Source organism: Liolophura sinensis, chromosome 11, assembly GCF_032854445.1.
Source record: "Liolophura sinensis isolate JHLJ2023 chromosome 11, CUHK_Ljap_v2, whole genome shotgun sequence".
Classification (NCBI taxonomy): domain Eukaryota; kingdom Metazoa; phylum Mollusca; class Polyplacophora; order Chitonida; family Chitonidae; genus Liolophura; species Liolophura sinensis.
The window spans coordinates 6,057,431-6,080,776 of record NC_088305.1 but is presented as its reverse complement, the minus strand read 5'-3'; the positions used below and the strand labels follow the sequence as shown (position 1 = coordinate 6,080,776).

General features: G+C 38.6%; 2 protein-coding genes across 4 annotated transcripts in view; one reads left to right on the top strand and one right to left on the bottom strand.

Moving 5' to 3' along the window:
* The window catches only part of LOC135477790 (transmembrane channel-like protein 7), a 38,656-nt gene extending 38,141 nt beyond the window's left edge, over positions 1-515 (bottom strand). Inside the window, exon 1 of one of the 2 annotated variants that reach the window (XM_064757992.1) lies at positions 318-515. In XM_064757992.1, the coding sequence (XP_064614062.1) occupies positions 318-466 (149 nt within the window). In that variant the 5' untranslated portion in view covers positions 467-515. Of the gene's footprint in view, positions 1-303 lie in introns of both variants that reach the window. The other variant, XM_064757993.1, reaches the window with a different exon arrangement.
* Positions 516-814: 299 nt separating this feature from the next.
* Positions 815-19,696, top strand: LOC135477460 (probable ubiquitin carboxyl-terminal hydrolase MINDY-4). 2 transcript variants are annotated; one of them, XM_064757575.1, is made up of 17 exons: positions 815-959; positions 2,318-2,437; positions 3,959-4,199; positions 4,964-5,178; positions 6,307-6,797; positions 7,294-7,456; positions 8,599-8,715; positions 9,094-9,182; positions 9,477-9,575; positions 10,157-10,220; positions 11,806-11,871; positions 12,299-12,369; positions 12,875-12,938; positions 13,854-14,018; positions 14,997-15,177; positions 17,003-17,077; positions 17,511-19,696. In XM_064757575.1, the coding sequence occupies exons 1-16, from the start codon at positions 885-887 to the stop codon at positions 17,056-17,058; spliced, it is 2,277 nt and encodes a 758-aa protein (XP_064613645.1). In that variant the 5' UTR covers positions 815-884; the 3' UTR covers positions 17,059-17,077; positions 17,511-19,696. The 2 variants fall into 2 exon arrangements, with proteins under 2 accessions (XP_064613645.1, XP_064613646.1); XM_064757576.1 differs by lacking the exon at positions 815-959 and adding an exon at positions 1,136-1,394.
* The last annotated feature ends 3,650 nt before the right edge of the window (positions 19,697-23,346 follow it).

Sequence of the window (23,346 nt, the reverse complement as noted above, 5' to 3'; positions counted from 1 at the left end):
CGTCATTCTGTGAAGCATGAATGAATTGAAACAAGTAGCCAAATAGAAAGTTACATGTAAACAAGACGCTAATCTTTACAATAGCAAAGAAATCAAACATCTCTCCATTGTTCAACCACTGAGAAATTAGTAAAAACATATGACTGAGAAAAATAATGACGTATGCAATACATGAAATAAAGTGACATGGAAAGCAAAACCTAAACATCGCCTGATTTTTTTATAACTTTTTTGACTTTTATATCAAAGCTCTATAAATGACATTTGTTCACGATGATGGACAAAATTATTCCAGAGCTTAACCCAAACTTATTTACGTAATACTGGTGGTCGCATGAGGTGGTGGTGGCTGATGTTTTTGAAGTGGAACTTGTCGACGCTCTGTGTTGTTTCCAAAATGACGTGACCAGTTTGCAGCGTCTCTCACACTGCCATGGGTGTCTGCATTCTGTGATCGTTCGTTCATTCTAACCCCTGAGATATAGCAGTGGACTCCACCTGTCTGCTATATGCAACCCATGGCCCTGCGTTGACAAGCATTCAAAGATGGCGCCGTCATCGATCGACACATCAAAAATTAAAACCACTAAATATTTACGAAGAATGTTGGCTTCCAGTTACTAAATTAAAGTTACGTACATTAGATGTGCTTTTAATGCCTAATCTAGTTTTACAAAACATGATTTTCAGAATTTACATTTTGATTAATATGTTTTGAATTTGGAAGATAATCGTATCCAATGAATTTTCGCAAAATACTCAGATGACTGTTTTTTTTTTTTTAATGTCGCTACGAAGAATGCGTCAAAATGGTGGCAAAGTAACAGGATCCCCTGAAATTTTAGCCTCCGATAAATATTATTGGTGGACCCCAGAAGACATATATGGCCACAATGGCTGAAAACAATATAGTGGAAGGAATAGCAGCGTCACTTGTCAGAGAATTTTTAAGTCGTAAGGTAAAGAATTAAAGTGTTTATGAAAATAATGCCAACACAAACATCATGAGTTAAGTGAGTGGTTACAACAACATCACTGAACAAAACATGTCAATAGCAACATCACTCATAGCGTCATGTGACAAGTGGGCAAGTTTGGACTGGCATACGTGTTGTGAAAACAAGTTGTACACACATGTGGGAGAAGATTTAGCTTCAAAGTGTGGTGACAGTGTATTTTCAAGACACCATATCGTCCACAGTCACGATCTTTTAGACGGCGTACTTGTACATGTGGATTGAAGATTCAAACTTCCAGTTCATCTGTCTATCCAGGCCGACTCTCTGTCGGCGTTTGAGAGGGCTTCATCTTCAGCCAAGATGTATAAATCTAGCTCTTTCGCGCTTTCAGATGTCTTGGAAAACTATACAGATCGGCATCGTCTTGATCGTAGGGTCAGTCAACATCCATTTGAAAGCTGTTTAAAACTCGAATTTGTTGTGAATTTTTGGCGTGTTTGGGGCATTTCATTGGAAATCATTGGCCTATCCTTATGTATGTTTTTTTTATTATTTTTTTTTATAAAACATTTGTTTAAATTGAAATTTAATTATTAGGCCTATATTATGTGGGGTAGGAACAAAAACAGTGCCAGGTAGCTTTTAATTTAAATGTAGAACAGCTTTTTGCTTTGCAGAAATGAGCCATTTCAGGATCTCATCTGAATTTGCTCACCTAGGATTTGGCCATTCACACTTGATGCCTTGTTTTCCGTCACTGCCTGTTGAGCTATTTTGTCTCACGCTGTTGCAGAGCTGATTGCAACAAGATAATTTTTTTTTTTTTTTTTTTTGACAGGGAGGACGAGGTTTATAGTGTTATGTAGTCTTAATAGTCTGCATTTAAAAATTTCTGTATATATTTGTTGTATATTCTACTGGTGACATTTTGTGCTTATTCTTCAATTTTGTCTTTTAATTTTGTACCTAACCTTTGTTTGTTTCTCACAATGTATCGATGAATGATCACCATACCTGCAAGCAATCTTGTGCATTGTATGAAATATCGGTGGTAAATGTTTATGTGAACAGCTACAAGATGACACTAATGCATACTATAATCTTCACCCTTTTCAACCACTGAAGCAACTTTTGAAGTGGAAGTAAATGAAAAGGACGCTAAAAATGATTTGTTTCTGTTGTTAAAGATGCAAGCTTCATAAAACTGCAGATTATTTCTCTACACCCCTTACTTCCTTCAGAGTGTTTCAAAATCATGAAAATATTCGTTGCAGAGGTGGTTGAAAAGGTTGAAGAATTATGGTAACTGGAAACCCATATTAAAGTTTCTGTAAAGGAATCTTTACATATTCTTTCAGGGTTTAAAGGGTACGTTAAAAGTAATGGACGAGGAGTTGCCCAGATGTGAAAACAGCATAAGTAACAGACAGGCCCTGATGAAAGAGCTGGGCCTGGGGAAACTGATGAAACGAAATAAGGTAAATGTACATGTACAGACTGATTGACAGCTGGTACATGCATGGTCACGATGGTTGGGCTTCAAATAATAGCAAGCTCAGAATTTTTCTACAACTAGAACTTAGAACTTGGAAATTAAATTTATCTGCATGTAGGTAATTGATATCCTGCCCTACACCTTTGTTAACCTTTAACCATGGAAAGTAGTTCTTCTTTAAATACTGGTGTCCTTTGTATTATGAAAAATGTATAAATTATTATTTCCTTATCTACCAATTCATGACATAATAAAGGAGAGATATGAAATTTATAGTCGTTGCCCTGTTTGTCGATACGAATAAAACAGTTATATAAACTAACACATTATTAAATTATTAATCTTCGCGGTAAAGAGAAATCATGTTCCTACTTTGCTTTGACTGGTTCTTGTCACTAAGTTTGTATGAAGAGATGTTTTCATAAAAATACCAACCAGATAATAGTACATGTAGATGTACAGTGCATGTAAGATAAGCAGTGCAATGACACAGGAACTTCTCAGAAATGTGGTCGCTTTGAGTACAACTCCAGCTCATGCCAGCTTCCTCTCCAACTGTACGTGAGATGGTCTGCCAGCAAGGTGCGAATGGTCGTGGGTTTCTTCCGGGCTCTGCCCAGTTTCCTCCAGCTATAATGCTGGCTGCTGTCATATACATATAAGTGAAATATTTTTGAGTACGACATAAAACATCAATCAAATAAATAAATAAATAGATAGATACATGAAAGTCAGATGATCTTGTCTATTTTGCCTTCAACATTAAACTTAAATGGAAAGAAAGCTAAAAAATAAAGTTTATGTATGGTTCACCAGATGGACAACTGAACACTGTAAAAATGCTTTCATTTATTTTTTGGGAATTATTTTTTTTGACATACTATAAATCACCTAAAATTTCGCCCATAGAAGTGCATTTCTTGAAGCAAGAAAAAGTCACAAATATTATTTTTGGTACTGAAACTTCCAGTTTTCCAGTAGAATATCATCCCGTGTTCTGTGCAAGCCTCAAAACACGTTTCTAAAATCAATAAAACTATCAGAATCAGGAAAAATTGGCAAGTCAGTCATGGATGAAATGTATTGCCATTTAGGTATATTCAAACGTTTGCTAATTCTTTAATATACTTAGTCACAACTTAATGTCACAACAAGTTGATCTCACTCTTAGTACAGCTTTTCATGTTTTAGTAGATCTGATAACCCGTGAATAAAAGATTACTTAAAATAATTTTTGGACAAAATTTCACTTGTACATGTACAGTAGGTGAACAAGAATGTAATCATCAGGTGACATGAGCTACATATAGAATACAGTGACAGTGTGGCCCATAAAGCCTAACTTGGAATTCACACATTTAGATGCATGTAATTCAATTAAAAAATCTACAGACACATGTATGTGTAAAAGATTCAAAGCACATTTTGATATATATAGATTTCTAAAGGCCAACTGGCATTTCTTTGTTCAGTTTTAAGCTGTTTTTTATTTTAATAAAATTAGGAGCAGAGTCAGCCATTAAGAAGCATGCTGGAGGTTATGAGCAAGAGTTACTTGGACCGCTCTGATACTGGGGCCTGTAGTGACAGCAGCTCCCCTGACCTCACAAGACGAGCACGCGGCCCTCGTGAGGAGAGGAGGTCCACAGGAAGAGTGCCAACACTGGGGGAGCCAGCCACTGACCAGTATGTGGCCGCCAAAGAGAGGCCTTCCACAGCAAGGATCAACCAGAAAATCTCATCAAGTATGGGTATTACTTCTCTTAGGTGAAATCTGCAAATGAATGTGATACAGTTGTTTTAATATTTGATGAAAGTGGACCTCATCAGACAAATGGCATGAAATAGTGTTGGTCCTATTTTCATGTAACTAATTCAAATTGACAGGTGGATACGATAAATTCCACCATATCAAATGCAGCTGTAGACTTATTTGCTCATATAATATTTAACATCCATTGTAAACATGTTTTTCATACAGATTTGTGTACTGAGGAATAATTATGCAATCAAATAGCCACATTGTGTTAAGGAATTGTGATATCTCTGGAGATGATAATTTCATTGTCAGGGTTTTGCCCAAGATGGGCAGCGATGGCCGGCCTCACCTGGCACTAGCATTGAGCACCCATAGCAGACATGAGGTCTTGATGTTCCTTGCACTCCAAAATCAAGATAGGTTTATTGCTAATTCATGAAAGGGACAGTAGATTAGCAATTGATTATACCATTTGGCAACTCCTCATGACCACCGTCCCTCAAAATACTCTGCCTGAAGGTGATTGTAATTGTTGTAAACATTGCGGCAAAGTGGAGCGCAGGGCACCACTCAACATTTTGTGGGCAGAACCCTGTTAAGTGTTACTGTTGTCATAAAGCGACATCACGTAATCCATCACTTAAGATAGATTTCATTCTATTCCATAACACAGAGGTTGTTTTAAAAGTCTGCCTATGGTTGATTCCTGAGTGCTTATTAAAACATGTCTCTGTCTGTCCCATGATACAGGAAGCTTGTCAAGTGACCTTGTCATTGACGACATCACAGAGAGTGAAACCATCCTCGGGGAAGGGAAAGGGGCCCTTATTGATGGGACCCCAAATAAATACACAAACGGTGGGTCCCAGGTCAGGACCCCTGCCCAAGGCAGACCCAGGACAGGAACGGCAGGAAAATCACGCGCCCTGGGCATGGCAGGACCCATTTCCAGTAATATCGATCTGGTTAGTGCAGTAAAGGGGTTTGGGAGTGTGGGGTGGTGGGTGGGTCATAGATCGGTGTATGTACAAAACCAAAATGAATAACGTAAAAATGTGATTGTGTTGGTATTGAATAAAGAACGTGTGTGAACATTTGCCATACATTGCGTATGGCATCTTGCACTGAGTTTGTGTTGCTGATGTGCATGAGGTGCATCATTTACACGTGATCTTTGCATATGTATTTAGCTTTGAATGTTCTGTCACTATACATATGTGGTCATCTGTTTTATTATTTCACCAATAAAGTTTGTCTACTGTTCATCTGACACCGAGGACAGGTTATTTTAACTTTCTTACAGAATCCAGTTTCCTACTCTGGTGATCTAAACCAAAAGTTAACACTGAACTCCCTTTTGCTTTGCTAGTCACACTGGCCCATTGAATTTGGACATTGAAATAACACATCTTGTACAAAGTCATAGATATGTTTTAAATCCTGTCTGATCAAAGAGCAGACTGCTGTTTTTATGGAAACATCGTGTTGCTCTAAATCTTTTACAAATGATAAAAACCTGTTTAATTGCCCGTATGCATCAGCCACCTACATTGAACACCCATCCTCACTGCACCCCTCTATTGTCGTAGCCCTATACTGTACATGTTGTGGACTTGGTGATTCAGCAAAATGCATGCAAGGAAGAGGGATTGTTGAGAAATTTTCATTTAGATGCATGGGGGGGAGGGGGTGAACATCTCACACTTTAAGTGTGCATCCTTTATATGCGATGCAACAATCAAAACATTAAGGAAGTAGAACACACTTTAATTCTCTGCCGAGGACATGTAGATGTTGGAACAACACCAGGATCGATCATACCCGTGTTGCTGAGCAGAATTAGAAACGATCCTGTTTACTATCATTTCTCAGACCCTTCAAGTAACATGTGGCCAGGTGCTGTGCCGTGTCCTACAGCACATGTATGTGTATATGAATAACTCGTACAGCATTGTTTAGGGTGAACAGGCTTGTACATGTGTTCTCTCAGTCCAAGACACAATAAATGCGTCATTGTCTTTTGTCAATTCACTGTCAATCAGTGTCATGTACATGTACATTTCAGCTTTGCTAATCTTGTCACTTTGTTTTAGGATTCTCGTCGTAAATTTCACAAACCAAGGGCATACTCAGCTGCCACAAAATACTCAGATTGGCGGGATGATTTGGTGGACTCGAACAGCATCACCTCAAACAGTAGCCTCAGTGCCACAAATGACACCACCATGACCACTCCGTCTATTACCTCCATCTTAAACAGTTCAAGTAGCAGGCACTCAAATGTGGGAATTAACTTAACGTCTGAGTTGTCTCCTTTGAACGGTGAATCCACGCATGCAGGTGGACTAGAGTTGGAAAAATCGAAGAAACAAAGAGTAAGAGAGCTTCTGACATCTGATATAGGAAATGTGAAATCTGCACCACGCATTAAGAAGCGTGACAAAGACAAAGTGCTAAATCGAGGATCAGGGGCAATAACCCCTCCCGAAATTGAGGCTGCCACATACAATGTTAATTTATCAAGTATAGCCACAGAGAGGCCGAAATCAGGGCTTTCAAAGGACAGATCGATTCAGAAAAATAGGTGGGTGTGAAAAATTTAAATATTTATTAAGCTGTTTTTACGTTATTTTGAAAATGTAGAACCAAAGGATTTTTTTAATGTGTTAGGCAGTGTTTGTTAGATTTCATTAAACTAAATTGCTCCATCACTTTATACATAGTTATACATTGTTTTTTTTTTTTTTTAAGTATTTTAAAGTATTTTTTTACATGTATGAATGGAAGCTTGTTAAATGTGCATGTGCAGTATGTATGTCTTCGTGGGTTGCAACAACTGATGTGAAATTATTTATTTATTTGATTATTGTCAAAAACCACCACCAGAGAAGGTCGTCAAATGCTTATTGTCACCATGGCTACACGAACATTGAGAGAAGGCAACGTGTGTGAAAATATCAAAATTACGCGTATATGGTAACGTATACCTGTAGCACATGTAGCCTGATGTTACGTATGTCGAGCAAAGAAAATAATATTCGTAATATTAATTATAGAAAACATGTCAATGTTTTATTTAGAAAGTCCTCAGCTACATCAAGAATGGGTGACCTTGAAATTGGGGAAGTGGATGACCTTGAAATGGAACTGGCCAACCTTGACCTCACACCTCAAATCAAGTCTAAACCATTGCCTTTGTCCAAGTCATTTGAGGGATATCCCATCGATCTTCAGACTGCTGTTGTTAGTAACTTTAGCCATATTACTTTAATTGATCTTATTAAAAACGTCATGTTGCGTTGGCATTTTCTATTCTGGAACTACTTAAATTATGTAAACAGTTCATTTCTGTATTCTATTCTAAGTTGACAAAATCGTTTTGTTTTGGTTTTTTTTGGATGTTAGCAAAAGTAATCTAAAGTTATCTAAATTAAAAAAGTTTAATTGAGGATTACATCAGAACAACCCTTTGCTTGATTTATTTTATAATAACTGGGGCCCAGGATCATGAAGCAGTCTTACTGACCTAAGTTAAAATATCAGTCATTAAATTTGATATGTTCCTCTCCGTTTTTTGAGCTGAAATTTGTTGTGCAATAGCTTACCAGAATTTATGTTGTCAAGCAATATTTTAAAGTTGTTACATAAGAATAACAATTTTAAAGTTGCCTGAAATTTTGGCTTAAGTCTAAGATTGTGCTGTCATTCCAGGGCCGGTAATACATCGATTATTGTGTTTCATGGTGTATGATTGTGTTTCATGGTGTATGATTGTGTTTCATGATGGATGATTGTGTTTCATGGTGTATGGTTGTGTTTCATGGTGTATGGTTGTGTTTCATGGTGTATGATTGTGTTTCATGGTGTATGATTGTGTTTCATGGTGTATGATTGTGTTTCATGGTGTATGATTGTGTTTCATGGTGTATGATTGTGTTTCATGGTGTATGTTTGTGTTTCATGGTGTATGATTGTGTTTCATGGTGTATGGTTGTGTTTCATGGTGTATGATTGTGTTTCATGGTGTATGATTGTGTTTCATGGTGTATGATTGTGTTTCATGGTGTATGTTTGTGTTTCATGGTGTATGATTGTGTTTCATGGTGTATGATTGTGTTTCATGGTGGATGTTTGTGTTTCATGGTGTATGTTTTTGTTTCATGGTGTATGATTGTGTTTCATGGTGTATGATTGTGTTTCATGGTGTATGATTGTGTTTCATGGTGTATGATTGTGTTTCATGGTGGATGATTGTGTTTCATGGTGTATGTTTTTGTTTCATGGTGTATGATTGTGTTTCATGGTGTATGATTGTGTTTCATGGTGTATGATTGTGCTTCATGGTGTATGATTGTGTTTCATGGTGTATGATTGTGTTTTAACAGAACCTGAAGATGCTGATATTTGGATCTTCATCAGGATGCTTTAATGATGAGTGGAAATACCAGAGCTTCACATTTTCGGATCAACCTCATCTGATGTATGGATTTGTCCAGAAAAAGGTATTTGTGTTGGACTGATTTTAAATTAGGACCTCTCTTTCCTTGTTAGTTTAAGGCTGTGAAAGGTGTGCCCTTGAAAATCCTTGGCAGCACAAACCAGTCGCTGCATCCAGTATTGTTATCATCTTACTAATAAATGTGGCTCTTGTTTGCATAGTAAGTGAAACAATTTACTTTGTTTGTAGCATATATTTAAATTTTTCTTTTTGGCAAAGGTGTACATGTAGGTCGATTGAAATAAGCAGTCACACTGAGGTAAGATTTGACATGCCAGCAACTCAGATGCCTTATCCCAATTTAAACTTTGCCAGTTATTCAGTTTGGCAAAGTTTTAGTGCTCTCTGAAATCAGTGTAGATTTGAGTCCTCTCTTCTCCAGGGGGGCCCTTGCGGTGTGTTGGCAGCTGTACAAGCGGTCCTGCTACAGGAGATGTTGTTTGTCACGGACAGGGTACCAACCCATAGATGGTAAGTATGCCATATAAAATATATCCTGACGTATCCTCCTAAAAAATGACACTATTCATCTTCAAAGTTTTATTTTTCTCTAGATTTGAAGTTTTGAAATTCCTGTTTTTGTCAACAAAACAAAAGAAAAGAATCAGCTGTAGAACTTTTCGATTTTACACCTAAGGAAGAGTTTTTTCAGGATGGACTAAATACCTTGTACAGTATCCCAGTTTTGACTTTTTTTTTTGTCTGGAGAGAATAGTGGGTTTTTGATTATGATAAACTAATGGTTGTACTGCTCTTTATTTTCAGGCATGAACCAACACGTGAGGAAAGAAGCCACTGCCTCTGTAAGGCTCTCAGTAAGATCTTCTGGCGGGCTGGAGATCACAGGAGGGCTGTTGTAGCTATGTAAGTATCAGAGATCTCACAGATGCATGTAGCCGCCTCGCTCAGCGAATAACCAATGCACTGTTTGGAGATCTTTTGTATTTAAGGCTAAATCCATTATTTTAAGAGAAAAGACAGCAAATAATTTAACCTTAGTCAGCTCGGAAGCAGAGCGAAATGACCAAAGCCATTTTTGTCCGATGTGCTCTGTAGATTTATAAACTAATCTGGATTTCTTATGAGGCTATCTGATACGCCTTGTTAGAGAAACCAGAATGACAGTGTCACGACACTCATATCCCTCAGTTATATGGCTAAAAGGCAAAAGGAATTAAGGGACGTAAGCAGATTCTCCGGTTATACACGTAGAAATAACGCACGACTGATTGGTTAAAACTGATAACATGGCAGCATTTTCAATTTTCCCAATGTGCATTAGTTTGCTTACTTGGATCTGTGGTATCAGGGTTAAGCAACATCACAAAAATGAAAAACCCAAAACCACCCGCAGGCTTCAAGCAGACCTTTGCACATACAACCAGAGATGTATACAAGCTGTCTTAACATTGATTATTCATGTATAATTGCTGGATTTCCTGCAGGCCAGGCAGACAGTCACATTTCGATGGTGGAAGCAGATTCAAGGAAGATGGTCTTACTGAGAAGGTATCTTAAATCAGTTTATTTATGTTTATTTTTAGCTTGCATGTACGAAGTAAGGTGAGGTATTGTGAGAAGGGGGAAAGTGGTGGTGTCGGCATCTGTGTTGGTGTGGGTGTCAAGTTAAGCTTTTTTTTTTTAGTTCCTGTGCAATGGGCTCTCATTCATTGATTGACAGTTAAGCGTTTTGTTTTTTTGCTCCCTCGTTTAAGGTATGGTGTGTAAACGCACATTCTCAGGTGGCAGGTTAAGCTTATTTTTAACTCTTGTATAATGCCAATCATACGTGGATCTCTAACATACAGCGATAGAAAGCTATGTTTTGTTTGTGTTTGTTTTTTTTTGTTTTTTTGGTTTTTTTTTTTCTATTTCTTTTCGGCTGTGTACATCTACAAATGGCCTGCTGATGGAAGGTTGAGCTGTTTTATTGGTTTTAGTTTTACAGGCTTTGTGAATATTTTTTAATGGTTTTAATTGATAGACTTTCAATTCCAAAATTTATTCTATAAAAGTTCCATAAACTTCAGTTTTTTTTCTTTAGAAATTAAGACTTCATGCAGGGCAACAATTTCTTGTATACAGGGTTTCTGTGACTTTATTGCTTTTGAGATTTATGCACTTTGCCAAATTTGCCATTTTTGTAATCAATAACAGTTTCATGTAGGGCTACAATTGCTTTCCAAAATGTAGGGTAACAAGAAGGGTATTGGGTTCCTCTGGCGATCCTACCATTTTCCTGTTTTGTGGACATCATGCACATATTCAGATTGCCTTCATTCTGTTTTTCTGTAATCATAGATTTCTACAAGCCTTTCGTGTTGGGCTACAGTTTCTTATGCTGTTCTAGATGAGCTTCTTGTCTCTGTAGCTACTTTACCAGATTTGTAGAGTAGAAGAATTTACCTTGGTACATACCAATTTACCGTGAAGTACCTAATTTTTGCGATCAGCAATTTTCCACAAAAAATAATTCCAACAAAAAAAAAAATTCCATCATTGAATTATCTACTACATCTACTTTAATGGGTGGACGAGAGATGCGATCAGAAAGCCCGGCAGGTCAGCTAAATTTTAACAGCAAGGGCGGGGGACGGATTTAGGCTTTGACCTTCCTATGTTTTGTGTTAAACGACTCAAGAGGCGACAGGTCTGATTCCATTGTCTGCTAAATAACTACGATATATTTCACTCTATTACTAACATTAGATTTGTTTAAATTTGACTGTTTTTGATGACCATGCTCAAGAATTTTTTTGCTTAGCTGATAGCAATCAGTTACTGCCTTGCATGGTGTTCAGTGCTGATAGGTTAGAGTAAGGAAACAGGGCTGGTTGGCCCAGTGTATAAATGTGATTGGGTGGGGTGTCATGTCTGGTGTCTTTGGTATGATACTTCAGTGGTAGCAGCACTTTGGTGGCATGGACTCGCCCTGCAACAAGAAGGCACAGTATATGTACACACACCTAATGACTCCTCATCGTCATATGACTGATAAATTGTTAAGTACGACGGTAAACCCCAAGCGTACATACACAGATAGCATAGCTTGTGATTTGCTTGTGATGAAAGCGCCACCATTCATCTGTTTCAGCTGATGCTGTACACATTCACAGAATTTGAGAAGCTGCAGACTTTCATGAAGGATGCTGTCAGACAGGTAAGTGTACAGTTTGGAGAAAAGGTCATTAGCAATGGTCTGTATTAAGTTTCTGTATGTTGAAGTGGCAGCAAAAAAAGAATTTAGGCCTCAAACCTGATACTAGGGAAACCTACATTCAATCTGGTAAGTGTTTGTATCTTTTTATATTTATTATTGGTATTTTTTTTTAATGTATTTATATTTATTTGCATATATGATGTATATAAAGAGTCAGGAGGTTTCCCCTGAAGTCCAACATGAGAAGGTCTTTCAGCAACTTGCAGGTGGTTGTGGGTTCCCCTGGGTTCTGCTCGGTTTCTGCCCACCGTATTAAATGTTGGCTACTGTGGTACAAGTGAAGTATTCTTGAGTACAACGTAAAACACCCATCAAATGAACAAGTAAATGAAAGATAAAATAAATCTGGAGGCCCTTTATGTTTCAGTTTGAGTTGGATGGCCAGAGTGGCGTCATTCTAACCCTCTACTCTGCTATTTTATCCCGAGGCGTTGACAGGTGAGCTTCGTCTTTTGGTGAGGTTCTCAGTTGAAGGGATACAGAATACAGAGTATCGTAGGTTAAATTCCTGCATCCATGGTCAAGCTTCAATAAATCTGCCATACCCAAAAATTCAGCTTATTCTAAGCATAGCCTGGACGTGCCTACATGTATCTCTCCTGGACCAGCCAATCAGAATCGATTCTGTATCCCTTTAACAAACTTAGTACATAGTATGTACACAGTACATACATGCTCCCCAAGAACTTATAGTTCCCCTGTAAGTATGTGTATTATACACATATATAATGTACACGTATATCATGTATAAAATGTACACATATATCATGCATAAAATGTACACATATGTCCTGTATATAATGTACACATATATCATGTACATAAGGTTCACATGTACCATGTATATAATGTACACCTAAGTTTGTAAATGTGTTATTGTTTTTACTGCTGAATCTTTACTCTTAAGAAAACCTTAAGAAGGGTTAATTGTTCTTGTTTATAGGATAGTTAAGGATATGGATGAAGCCACCAACAAATTGATGGGAGCTCACGGATACTGTACTCAGGTAGGAATTATAATGTTCTCATGGATATATTGCAAAATGTCCACCTGTAAAGAAAAGTATGGAAAATTACCTGGTTTACCGTATCGTTAAAATATGGCTTTTTTTAAATTAGATTACAAATACAGACCATACCAATGCCCTTTTCTCAGTGTCGATTTGCAGTATTTCTACAGTGTGATCAGTTTGGTCTGACTTATAAGGCTTAGTTATTGCAGAGTGTATAAACCTGTAATGGTTGGAGGATTTCACTACGTGGGTCACACCAGGATTCGAACTCTAGTCTCAGCAGCCAGTCCAGCGCTCTACCAACTGAACTAAGGGGAAATTCCCACTAGCTATTGCTAATATATGGAACACTGGAAAGCTGTTCCTGTTACAAACCAAACAGTTGCACCATAAATTTGTGAATAATCAATAAAAATGTTCCTGAAAATTCCTACATGGAAATTGCTTGCGAGATACATGTAGGTAATAAAAGTCTGTGCTACCTGTGAGTGTCCAAAAAAAAAAAAAATTTTGCCCCCTGGCATAAACACCAATCTAATATTGATGGATAAGTAATAGTTGTATGTTGCTGTTTCTGTTTACTGATATGACTCTGCATGTCTGAATGCAGGAATAAGATCCCTGAGAGGAAACTGTCATTGCAGTGTTTTTAATTTGATACCCAAGTTCCTCAACCTTTACAGAAAGTATCTTTATCACTTTGCCCAGAATAATGCCCTGGTAATATGCTTGAATTAACAAACCTGCGAAAAAATAGAATTAAAAGTCAGATTTATAATTTTTGTCGAATGGATATGATGGCGTTTTGCTCCAGGTTTTTTTTTTACAAGAATGCATTTCATGGCCCCAAAAAGGGGTTTACATTTGTTCAAGTATAAATTAACTGTATTTGCTGTTTGTATATTTCAGGACATGGTGAACCTGTTGCTCACAGGCCATGCTGTGTCTAATGTGTTCAATGATGTGATGGAGTTGGATTCTGGAGGGGTGGGGCCTCCTATGATCCTTAAGGGGCTGCCAGGCCGCAATGATATAGGGCTGCTGTCCCTGTTTGAACACTACAAGTCATGTCAGGTACATATGTACTCTATATCTGCATCAGGTGCAGCATTAAATATCTGTGCATAGTCATGGTATGTCTGGTTGGTGTTAGCAGTGGCTGTTGGAAAACCAGTATTGGTGTGTCATTAAAAATACCTCTAGAGTTGCCTTGCCCAGTTTTTTCTCTCCCTAATATTGTCTTTGTGGTGGAAGTGAAATTGTCTTGAGTGAAGCATAAAACTCCGATAAAGAAAATCAAAACAAATCAAAACAGCTTTCTGGCACATGGCTAATGGACAAATATGAGTGTTGTATGGAGGACGAAGCGTTTTCAAGTACCTCATAGCTTGGAGTCAAATATTTCAGAGCGTGATGTTCCTGGACTGTGTTAGATGGCCACTATCCCAAATGTATTTTGCGTTTTGCGGATAGATCATTGATATAAATGTGTAATGTAAGGATTTGAGCTCAGCGAGAGCTTGTCATCAGACATCATCAGGCATTTGTTACATTGCCTAACTTGTTCAGATACTTGAAATCATGATATCAAACTATAAAAAAATCAATAGAAAGTATTACACAGTGAAAGTTGGAAACCATATGTATTTTTCTCATGATAGGTGGAAATGATTTGATTTATTTATTTTATCGGCGTTTTACGCCGTACTCAAAAACAACGACCCCATTGGTGAGAAGCTCCTTGGTTATTATGCTGTGCTAGCGCGCTAACCGATTAAGCCACAATGGCCCCAAGGTGGAAATGATAACCCAATACTAGACACTTCATTCTGTGTTCGATACCAGCTAACGCTGTGTCAGTTAAGTTAAGCGGCTGTGAGGTACCTGGCGAAGGTCGACCATTTACTCTAGAGCCTGAGTGTGAACAGTAATAATACCCAGAGAAAACATTCTTCAGAAGACAATATTCACATTACATTGTAAACAAAATTAACAGATGTAGGGTAAAAACAAAACAGCTGTGTGTGCATGTATATGTGCCATTTTGTGCAGGTGGGTACATACTACAAGACGCCGCGCTTTCCCATCTGGGTGGTGTGCAGTGAGAGTCACTTCAGCGTCTTGTTCTCCATCCGTAAGGACTTGGTCAACGATTGGAAGGCCGAGAGGAGGTTTGACTTGTATTACTACGACGGGCTGGCGAAACAAGAGGAGCAGATAAGACTGACAATAGGTGAGGCATCTATACTCTGATCGTACGATTGTGTCATGATGAATTATTTCTCACTTTCACAAAACTTTGTGTATCAGTTTTTCGTAACTTTTGTCGTAAATGATGTTGCCTTATGGTTGTATAACCTAGACAGTGTCTTTTACAAATTAGTTAGGAGAAATATGACTTGCATAGTTTTGTGACCCATGGAGGTCTGGAGGGTTTGCTCAGGTTTCTCATTTCATACCATAATGTTCTATCCCACGCTATCCCATATGCAGGGGATATATGCGTCCGCTGGCCAGCAGTCTGACATGTTTTACTTTCTTTGCAACTAACTTTATCGTCCGATTTTGATGAAATATGGTTCACACATGTGTTCTGAAAGCTGACATTGTTTAGTATTGGAAATTAATGATCTTCATCCCTGACTGGTTGATGGATACTAGTCTTCTTGTCATTTTAAAACAATTCAACTTGCTAGACGTGGGTAAGTTTCTTGCATGTAAATGTTTATTTTAATAGAAAAATTATACTTGTGCGTGATAGTGGATCGTTGTGTGATGTGAGAGTGGTCACGCTTGTGATAGCACATGTACACGTAATGGTGCAGTTGTTGGTGTATTATAAACAGTGTCACCAGCAGGTCACAGGAAATCAGGCAGAATCAGCCATTCAGTGTGTATTGGGATATTAACTTTAATATTTAGTCTTGCAACAGATATTAAACAATTGAATGGCATCTGTCTACATGTAATGCATGTGTTGTTTATTACTATATTTGATTGGCGCTTTACCCTGGACTCAAGAATACGGCGTACTTCTTTTAACCACTTTTAATCAGATGGTGTTCACCAAATCACTGAATGTCACTATGCTGTAATCACTCTTGGTTTAACAGGCCAAACCGTAAAGTGTCCACAACACAGACAAAGAGTTTATAGACGTTTTTTTTTATTTTGACGGTTTTGGAAGGAAACTAAGAGTGGGGTGCCCATCTATCACAGTACATTTTGGGGCAGGGTCGAGGGCCACCTACGTCCTACAAGGAAGCTCCGCGACCCTAGATTGCCACAGACGGAATCTCAGTCATTCTGGGGACTTGAGAGACTGGGGGTCTGAGGGATACAGATTGTAAAAAAGAACATGTCGAGAGAAATTAAAAGATTTGTAAAATGTGGGCAATGAGCTATCGAAGATTTAAAGTCGGAGCACCGATATTAAAAATCAGGCTATGAGTTTAAAAATTCTACCCCAGCACATAAGACTAGGGTTCAGGGGCTGACCAGGCCCTGAAGGCTCCTCGACCCGAAATTATCATAGATGATTTCTCAGCCATTCAAAGTTAGGAGTTTAAATGGTGCATCATGAAAAAAAATGTTATTCGCTAAGATTCCGAGGCCTAAGTGCTCCCTGGACCCACGCTTAGGCCTCGGAATCTTAGGGACCCTAGATTGCGTCTCTGTTCATCTGTCACGCTTTGGTTTCTTTGTAATAGCTACAAATATTTTCTGATTTTGATACAGTTTCGTGTACAGGATCATTTTGTGTAACTTTACATCAGGTCTGAAAACCAGCCCAATCCATGTACAGTATGTCCACATTCTGAGATCACATTTAATAGCTAACCGGATCTGCGTATACGTTTTTCATATTTAAAGATTTTCTAGATTCTGATTTGTCGTTAGTGTCTGTGTGAAAACTGCTTCAAATTGGGTATTATTTGACATTTTATATGCAGATGTTTGGTTCTTCAGATCAGGTTACAGCTTGCTGCATGGGTAAGTTTTGTATGTTCATTGAGAAATATAACTCCTCTGGATTTACTTGTTACGTTTTGTTCCAGACACAACGAATCGTTATTACCAGCCCCCATCAGACGATGACCTTGTACTCCGCTAGAACACTGCATCAGAACAAAGTAAGCATTTCTTCTTTGTTCAAATGCATTTTTGCTTGCTTTTCCAGTCACGCCAATAACACATATTTTAGTGTGACATAATATATATTTCAGTCACATCAACAAACAAATAACAAGTAACATTTTGCAAGCTTTGAAACTTAAAGCGACTGTAGTATTTCCTTAACACTTTCAGATATAATTGAATAAAATAAGTTGTGCATTTTGCATGATTCGAAGAATTTTTCCTACCAGAAAAAAGGTAGGTTTCAGCACCAAAAGTAACATTTTATGACATTTGTCTCTCAATATGGCAATTTAGGGGCAAAATTTTGAGCCATGTATTATAGACTTAGTAGGGATCTAGTGGCATGCAACCATGTATGGGTATTGCAAATTTTTAAAAAATCACAATAAATTGAAAATGAATATGTGCGGTGTTTTAACGTTTCAGGTGGAAGGATGCCGAGATTGACTGGAATGGGACTGAACCTATACTGTAAAAGTCTGTGGTGCATTGGAGGAGAGTTTGTCGTCATAGTAAATAGGACTTGATAAGGATACAAGACAGTCTAACGCAAGTTCATCGTTCATGTAGGCCTATAGGGTTCTCTGTTGTTATAGGATTTAGTCTCAAAGTCTGTAGTTACCATCAGCTGTGACAAATGACAATATTGTATCTTGGTTTGGGAGACCTGATTGGGTCTTTGAGACAATTGATCCAGAAGTACAGTCAGCTTAAGCAGAAAGGATACTGGGCTCTGCTGCCACTGAGCAGGGTTTTTGTTCCACCCATCCTGGCTTTAAGAGTTCACTTTTGTTATAGGACTTTGTTGGCCCTTGGAAATATTTGAACCAGAGGAGGACTGACCAGTCACAATATCCTGGTTTGTTTATGGGTTCTTGATCCGGAGATACAGTCCAATTCTGACACTAGATCCTATGGAAACAGTATAGTATAGTACGGGGCCCAGTTGTACGAAAAGTGTTTTAACAGGGAAATAGAATCCATGTTGATTGGCTGACAGTGCAGATAGGGTTTCCTGTGTTAAATCTTGCAGCCTTGGTCACGCTTGACTAAACGTGCCATACCTAAAATTCAGCTTACGCATGCTAGGAATGGGCGTGAGCTTGCCTATCTCTCACGCCAGCCAATCAGAATCGATTCTGTATCCCTTTAACCAGTGCCACTAGTTTTGTGTTAGGACAAGACTAGTATTAAGATTTAAGCCTGGCTTAAGTTTTTAATACGTTTTTGGTCAGCCGGCTCCTGAAGTATTATGTTTATCAGATGGATGTATATGTTATGGTGCAGAGTACATAGCCCATGGTCTCGACATGTGACAATCTGTTCTTTAAAATCACATTGTATGTAAACTGTACCGCTAACAGATGTACTATAGCTAGAATTACATGTACCACACCAAAACAGTGACTTAGGTTCTTCCACCAATCAACAGCTCATGCTGGCTTCCTTTACATCTGTACGTGGGAAGGTCTTCCAGCAAACTGTAGATGGTCTTGGTTTTCCCCCGGGCTCTGCCCCTTTTTTCTTACCGTAATGCTGACGATCGTCATATAAGTTAAATATTCTTGAGAACGGCGGTAAAACACCAGTCTAATAAATAAATGCACCCAATCAAAGAATCAAAGTGAATTCAGTACTAACAGCTTTACACAAATACATCTTAAATTCTTCTATGACATCTTGATCAGAAATTCCCGTGGTAACAGTCAAAAACTCTTCAGCGAGATGTTTTTAGTTGAATGGCATTGATGTCACTGTACTCGCTAGTGTATTGCTTGGGTTTAATAGCGCTTTGGTGTAAGTCCATGCTGTTGGAGATATCAGTCGACGTAAAATATCTTAATCGATCTCCACTGTAACTGAAAATAGCGTGCCTCGCAGTAACTACCAGTCAGATACTTCATTTGCCAGATGGAAAATTTGACGCCACAATTTTTCCACCAAACCTTAGCCAATCAAACGAAGAGTTTGAAACACGGACATGGTTAGTGTTAAAGTGTGGATTTATCAGCTGACCCCCTTCAAGTTCAAGTCAAGCTCCTGCTAGCTTCCTCTCCGAACGTAAGTGAAAAGGTTTGCCAGCAATCTGAGGTGGGTCGTGGGTTTTGCCATAGGCTCTGGCCGGTTTCCTCCCATCGTAATGCTGGTGGCCGTCGTATAAGGTGAAATATTCTTGATTGCGGCGTAAAACACTAATCAAAATAAGAAATAACTAGTATGTACACGTATTTCATGTCCACTCGTAAATGTTTTACATTGTATTATATGAATGTCCTTATCGACAATGGTTATATCCTTTATTTATAAATAACAGTAGCAATACTTTAATGGCTGTTGTACAGATTGAATCCCACCATTAACGCTCTGAACTTTGTCCATTGTAGAAATGAGTGTAGAGATTTCTGTTAGCCTTTCAATTTTAACCAAGATGACATCTACTTTTACAATGTATTATACTATATACAACAGTAGGCCTTATTCTGCATCTGTTGTTGCTGTTATTGTGAGGTAAGAACAAGTTGGGTGTCATGCCGCATTTAAACGTTTACATGGGATTTTACTCTATGTTTGAAAATGTCCAGATTTTAAAGTTTTGTCTTCTCCGTTTTTTTTTTGTTTTTTTGTTTTTTTTTATGTACTGAGGTGCCAAACTGTGATAGTACGTTCTCTGTGATCTGTGTATGATATCGACCGTTGTTGTTGGAATTGTACAATCGGGCATGGTTTGAATAATATGCGCGTTGTCAACAATGCATTGAATGAAGCAAAGTTGTTGTTTTTTTTCCTTTGGCCACTGTAACTGTTGCTGTGTATATCTGTATACGCATGGGTTACTGTTTATATAGATCTCCGGTTTTCTCCCAACATAACTCTGGCCGCCATAGTATAAGTGAAATGTTCTTGAGTAAGGCGCAAATATATATTTATTTGATTGCTGTTTTACGCCGTACTCAAGGATATTTCACTCATACGACGGCGGCCAGCATTATGGTGGGAGGAAACCCACGATCATCCGCAGGTTGCTGGCAGACCTTCCCACGTACGACCGGAGAGGAAGCCAGCATGGGCTGGACTTGACCGCATTGGTGAGAGACCCTTGGGTCATTACGCTGTCCTAGCGCGCTAACCAACTAAGTCACGGAGGCCTCCGCAAATATGTATATATATATATATATATCGAGGGAGCTCGCTGGCTCCTTGACTCAAGAGGTTTGTCATTTACCGCACCAAGGTCGGTGATTTTTTTTCCGGGATCTCAGGTTTCCCTCACCCATACACCAGACCACCGTCGTATCTAGGCCTAGAAGAACATAGTTCCATGTTTCCCGACTTTGAGACGGAGGCTCCAACCGTAAGGCCATCCAACGTACGTGTGTTCAAACGTACCAGGTTTAGCGATAATATTGATTTAAATTAAGGGTTTAACACCTTCGTCTTGGTGTTGGTTGTGTAACCCGATACCGCCGAACCTTGTTTCGTGCCTCGTCAAATCCCTCGAATGTTGCACATTGCTGCACATTCGAGAGATTTGACGAGGTACGAAACAATGTTTGCACAGGGCCCGCAACTAACAGCAGGGTAGAATTTGTTGTGCATTACCGTTTTAAATGAGTTTTTGGTATTTCTACACCAGTGATGTCTAATAAATTCCAGTTAATTTTACTTAAGCCATGGTGCTAGGTGGCGTGTAAATTGCTACCATTTATGCATTTACATGAACAGTTAGAATAAAGCCCTGACTGATGAGAATTGACAGTAGGCCGTATTTCACCTATTAGGCTACATGTGACCATATGCCAACTATCACATTGTTGCAGCTGCTCAGGATTTACTCTCTGTGCTGTACATATTAAATTACATTAATTTGAATATCGTACTAATAATTTGTTAATAAGTGCTACAATTATCATGTGATCTCGTTATAGGGGGCCTCCGTGGCTGAGGTGTTAGCGTGCCAGCGCGGCTCGATAACCCAAGGCGCGATCACCAATGCGGTCGCTGAGTTCAGCTCATGCTGGCTTCCTCTCCGGCCGTACGTGGGAAAGTCTGCAAGCAACGGGGGTGGTCGTGGGTTTCCCCCGGGCTCTGGCCAGTTTCCTTCCACAATAATGCTGTCCGAATATAAGTGAAATACTCCTGACTACAGCGTAAAACACCAAATAAATAAATAAATAAATAAATAAATAAATAAACGATTTCCTTATGTTTTAGTTTACAGCGAATGAGTTTTCGAAATCTGAGTGAGTGCTTGGGGTTTAACGGTTTAAGGTGCCCCGTCCGAGCCATTATACTGATACGGGTCAACCAGTCCTTGCACTATCCCCAAGCTGAGCGTCAAGCGAGAAAGTTACAACTTCCTCTTTTAAGGTTTTAGGTGTGACTCGACCCAGGATTGACCCTGGATCTACCGCTTCCGAAGCGGGTTTTCGAAATGTCTAAAGATCATCTGTTTAAAACTCAGCCTAGTAAGGTAGGTAATGTGTGACATACAGTACTGTATTTGGCTATATGTACACTTTCTAAAATTTATTTTAAAAAGTTTTTTTATTAAAGTCCATTGAGAAATTTAGGCCAAAACCGGATCTACATATTATATTTTACGATGAATGATGGGAAGTACAGATGTTAGCATGTAAACGCTGCATGGTGTCAGCATGTTTACTCTGCATGGTGGGAAATTTAAGTTCAGATGTCAGCATGTAAACGCTGCGTGGAGAGAAATTTAGGTTCAGATGTCTGCATGTAAACGCTGCACGGTGAGGAATTTAAGTCCAGATTTCAGCATACACCAGCTGCTTGGGGGAAATTTTAAGTTCAGATGTCTGCATGTAAACACTGCATGGGGGGGTGGGGGGGGACTTAGATTAAGATGTCAGCACGTAAACGCTGCTTGGGGGACATTTTAAGTCCAGATGTCAGCACGTAAACGCTGCTTGGGGGACATTTTAAGTCCAGATGTCAGCATGTAAACGCTGCTTGGGGGATATTTTAAGTCCAGATGTCAGCATGTAAACGTTTGAGTCCGTATTGTTCTCTTTGCTCGAACTGGCAAGAGGGCAATCAACTGATGATGGAGAGCTAGGCATATATATATAAACATACTTGCATATATAGGCGAAATGTCAAAACTTGTCATATTTCATCCTTCCAGCCACTGCAGAAGAGAAAAATAGCGGTATTTTGGCAAAAAGCCGTGTAGCTATTTGGGGAAAAGTTGCGTATAAGTAATATTAATTAAATAAATCTGAGACAAACAGCATGTGAAGAAAAACCAGGCAGCGACGAGAGTATGATAGATCGCATATGGTCAAAGGTAACCTGGAAAATACAGCCTTTTGTCAATTTAACTCAAGTAGGGTTTTTTCTAACAGTTTATGTAATTGTTCAAATGTAGCAGATTACAAGTGGCTTAATCAGGGTTGGGTAAAAAAAGCAAAGCATAGGGGCCAGGGTTTGGGGTGTATAGCATATGTCTATCATACAAGTAGAGACACTTTGGTATCTCAAAAACTACTATATAAGTATCTCTATAACTACTATAAGAAAGCTATACACATGCTGCTGTGGATGTCCAGATTTGTACCTTGTTTTTATAGAGTAGTTTTTCTAGAGAATGCAATGTTCTAACGCTATTTAGTTTTTGAGTAAACAGAGCAATACACTCGAGAGCATTGGACGGGGGTATCATGTAGCATAGACTGAATTAACACTAGTTGTGCTAGTTGAAATGTGCCTAAAATAAACTGTGATCGTTATTTGGAAAAAACAATTCTAGTATTGTACACAGGAGTCAGGTGATAAGAGGTCACAGTATACAGGACATCATTAACTTTTTAACAATGAACAAAAAACAGACTACAACAGACTATATTTTAGTCTCACAGTTTTCATGTTACGGCTTGTCAGCTATGATTTGACCACGCGCACATCTCATTCTGGTTTAGTTCTTGTCACACTGAAACATTAAATAATTTACTTTAAAGCAAGCGTGGAAGAAAATGGCGCATAGTGTGGATAAAGGAAACAGCGTTACAGACGATACTGGTAAAAGGAATGATTGTCAAAACCACAAGGGAACTTGTAGCAGTAATGGACAATGTATTAGTGGAAAAACGACCCAGGTTTTTCTCTTCAGAAGTGATCCCGTCTTTGTGAAAGGGTAATAATAAATGTACAAGATCTTACCAGATAAATCGTGCATTTGTTCCGGATGAAGCTTGCTTCGATATTCTCAGGGCTGCCAATGGAAAAAAAGGCCAAT

What these genes read in the sequence shown, in the direction of transcription:
- LOC135477460 (XM_064757575.1), top strand. Translation starts at nt 885, where the DNA reads ATGGCCACAATGGCTGAAAACAATATAGTGGAAGGAATAGCAGCGTCA. An exon ending in GAGAATTTTTAAGTCGTAAG is followed by an intron (nt 960 to 2,317) that starts GTAAAGAATTAA and finishes ATATTCTTTCAG; the next exon opens with GGTTTAAAGGGTACGTTAAA. An exon ending in AGGGTACCAACCCATAGATG is followed by an intron (nt 9,183 to 9,476) that starts GTAAGTATGCCA and finishes CTTTATTTTCAG; the next exon opens with GCATGAACCAACACGTGAGG.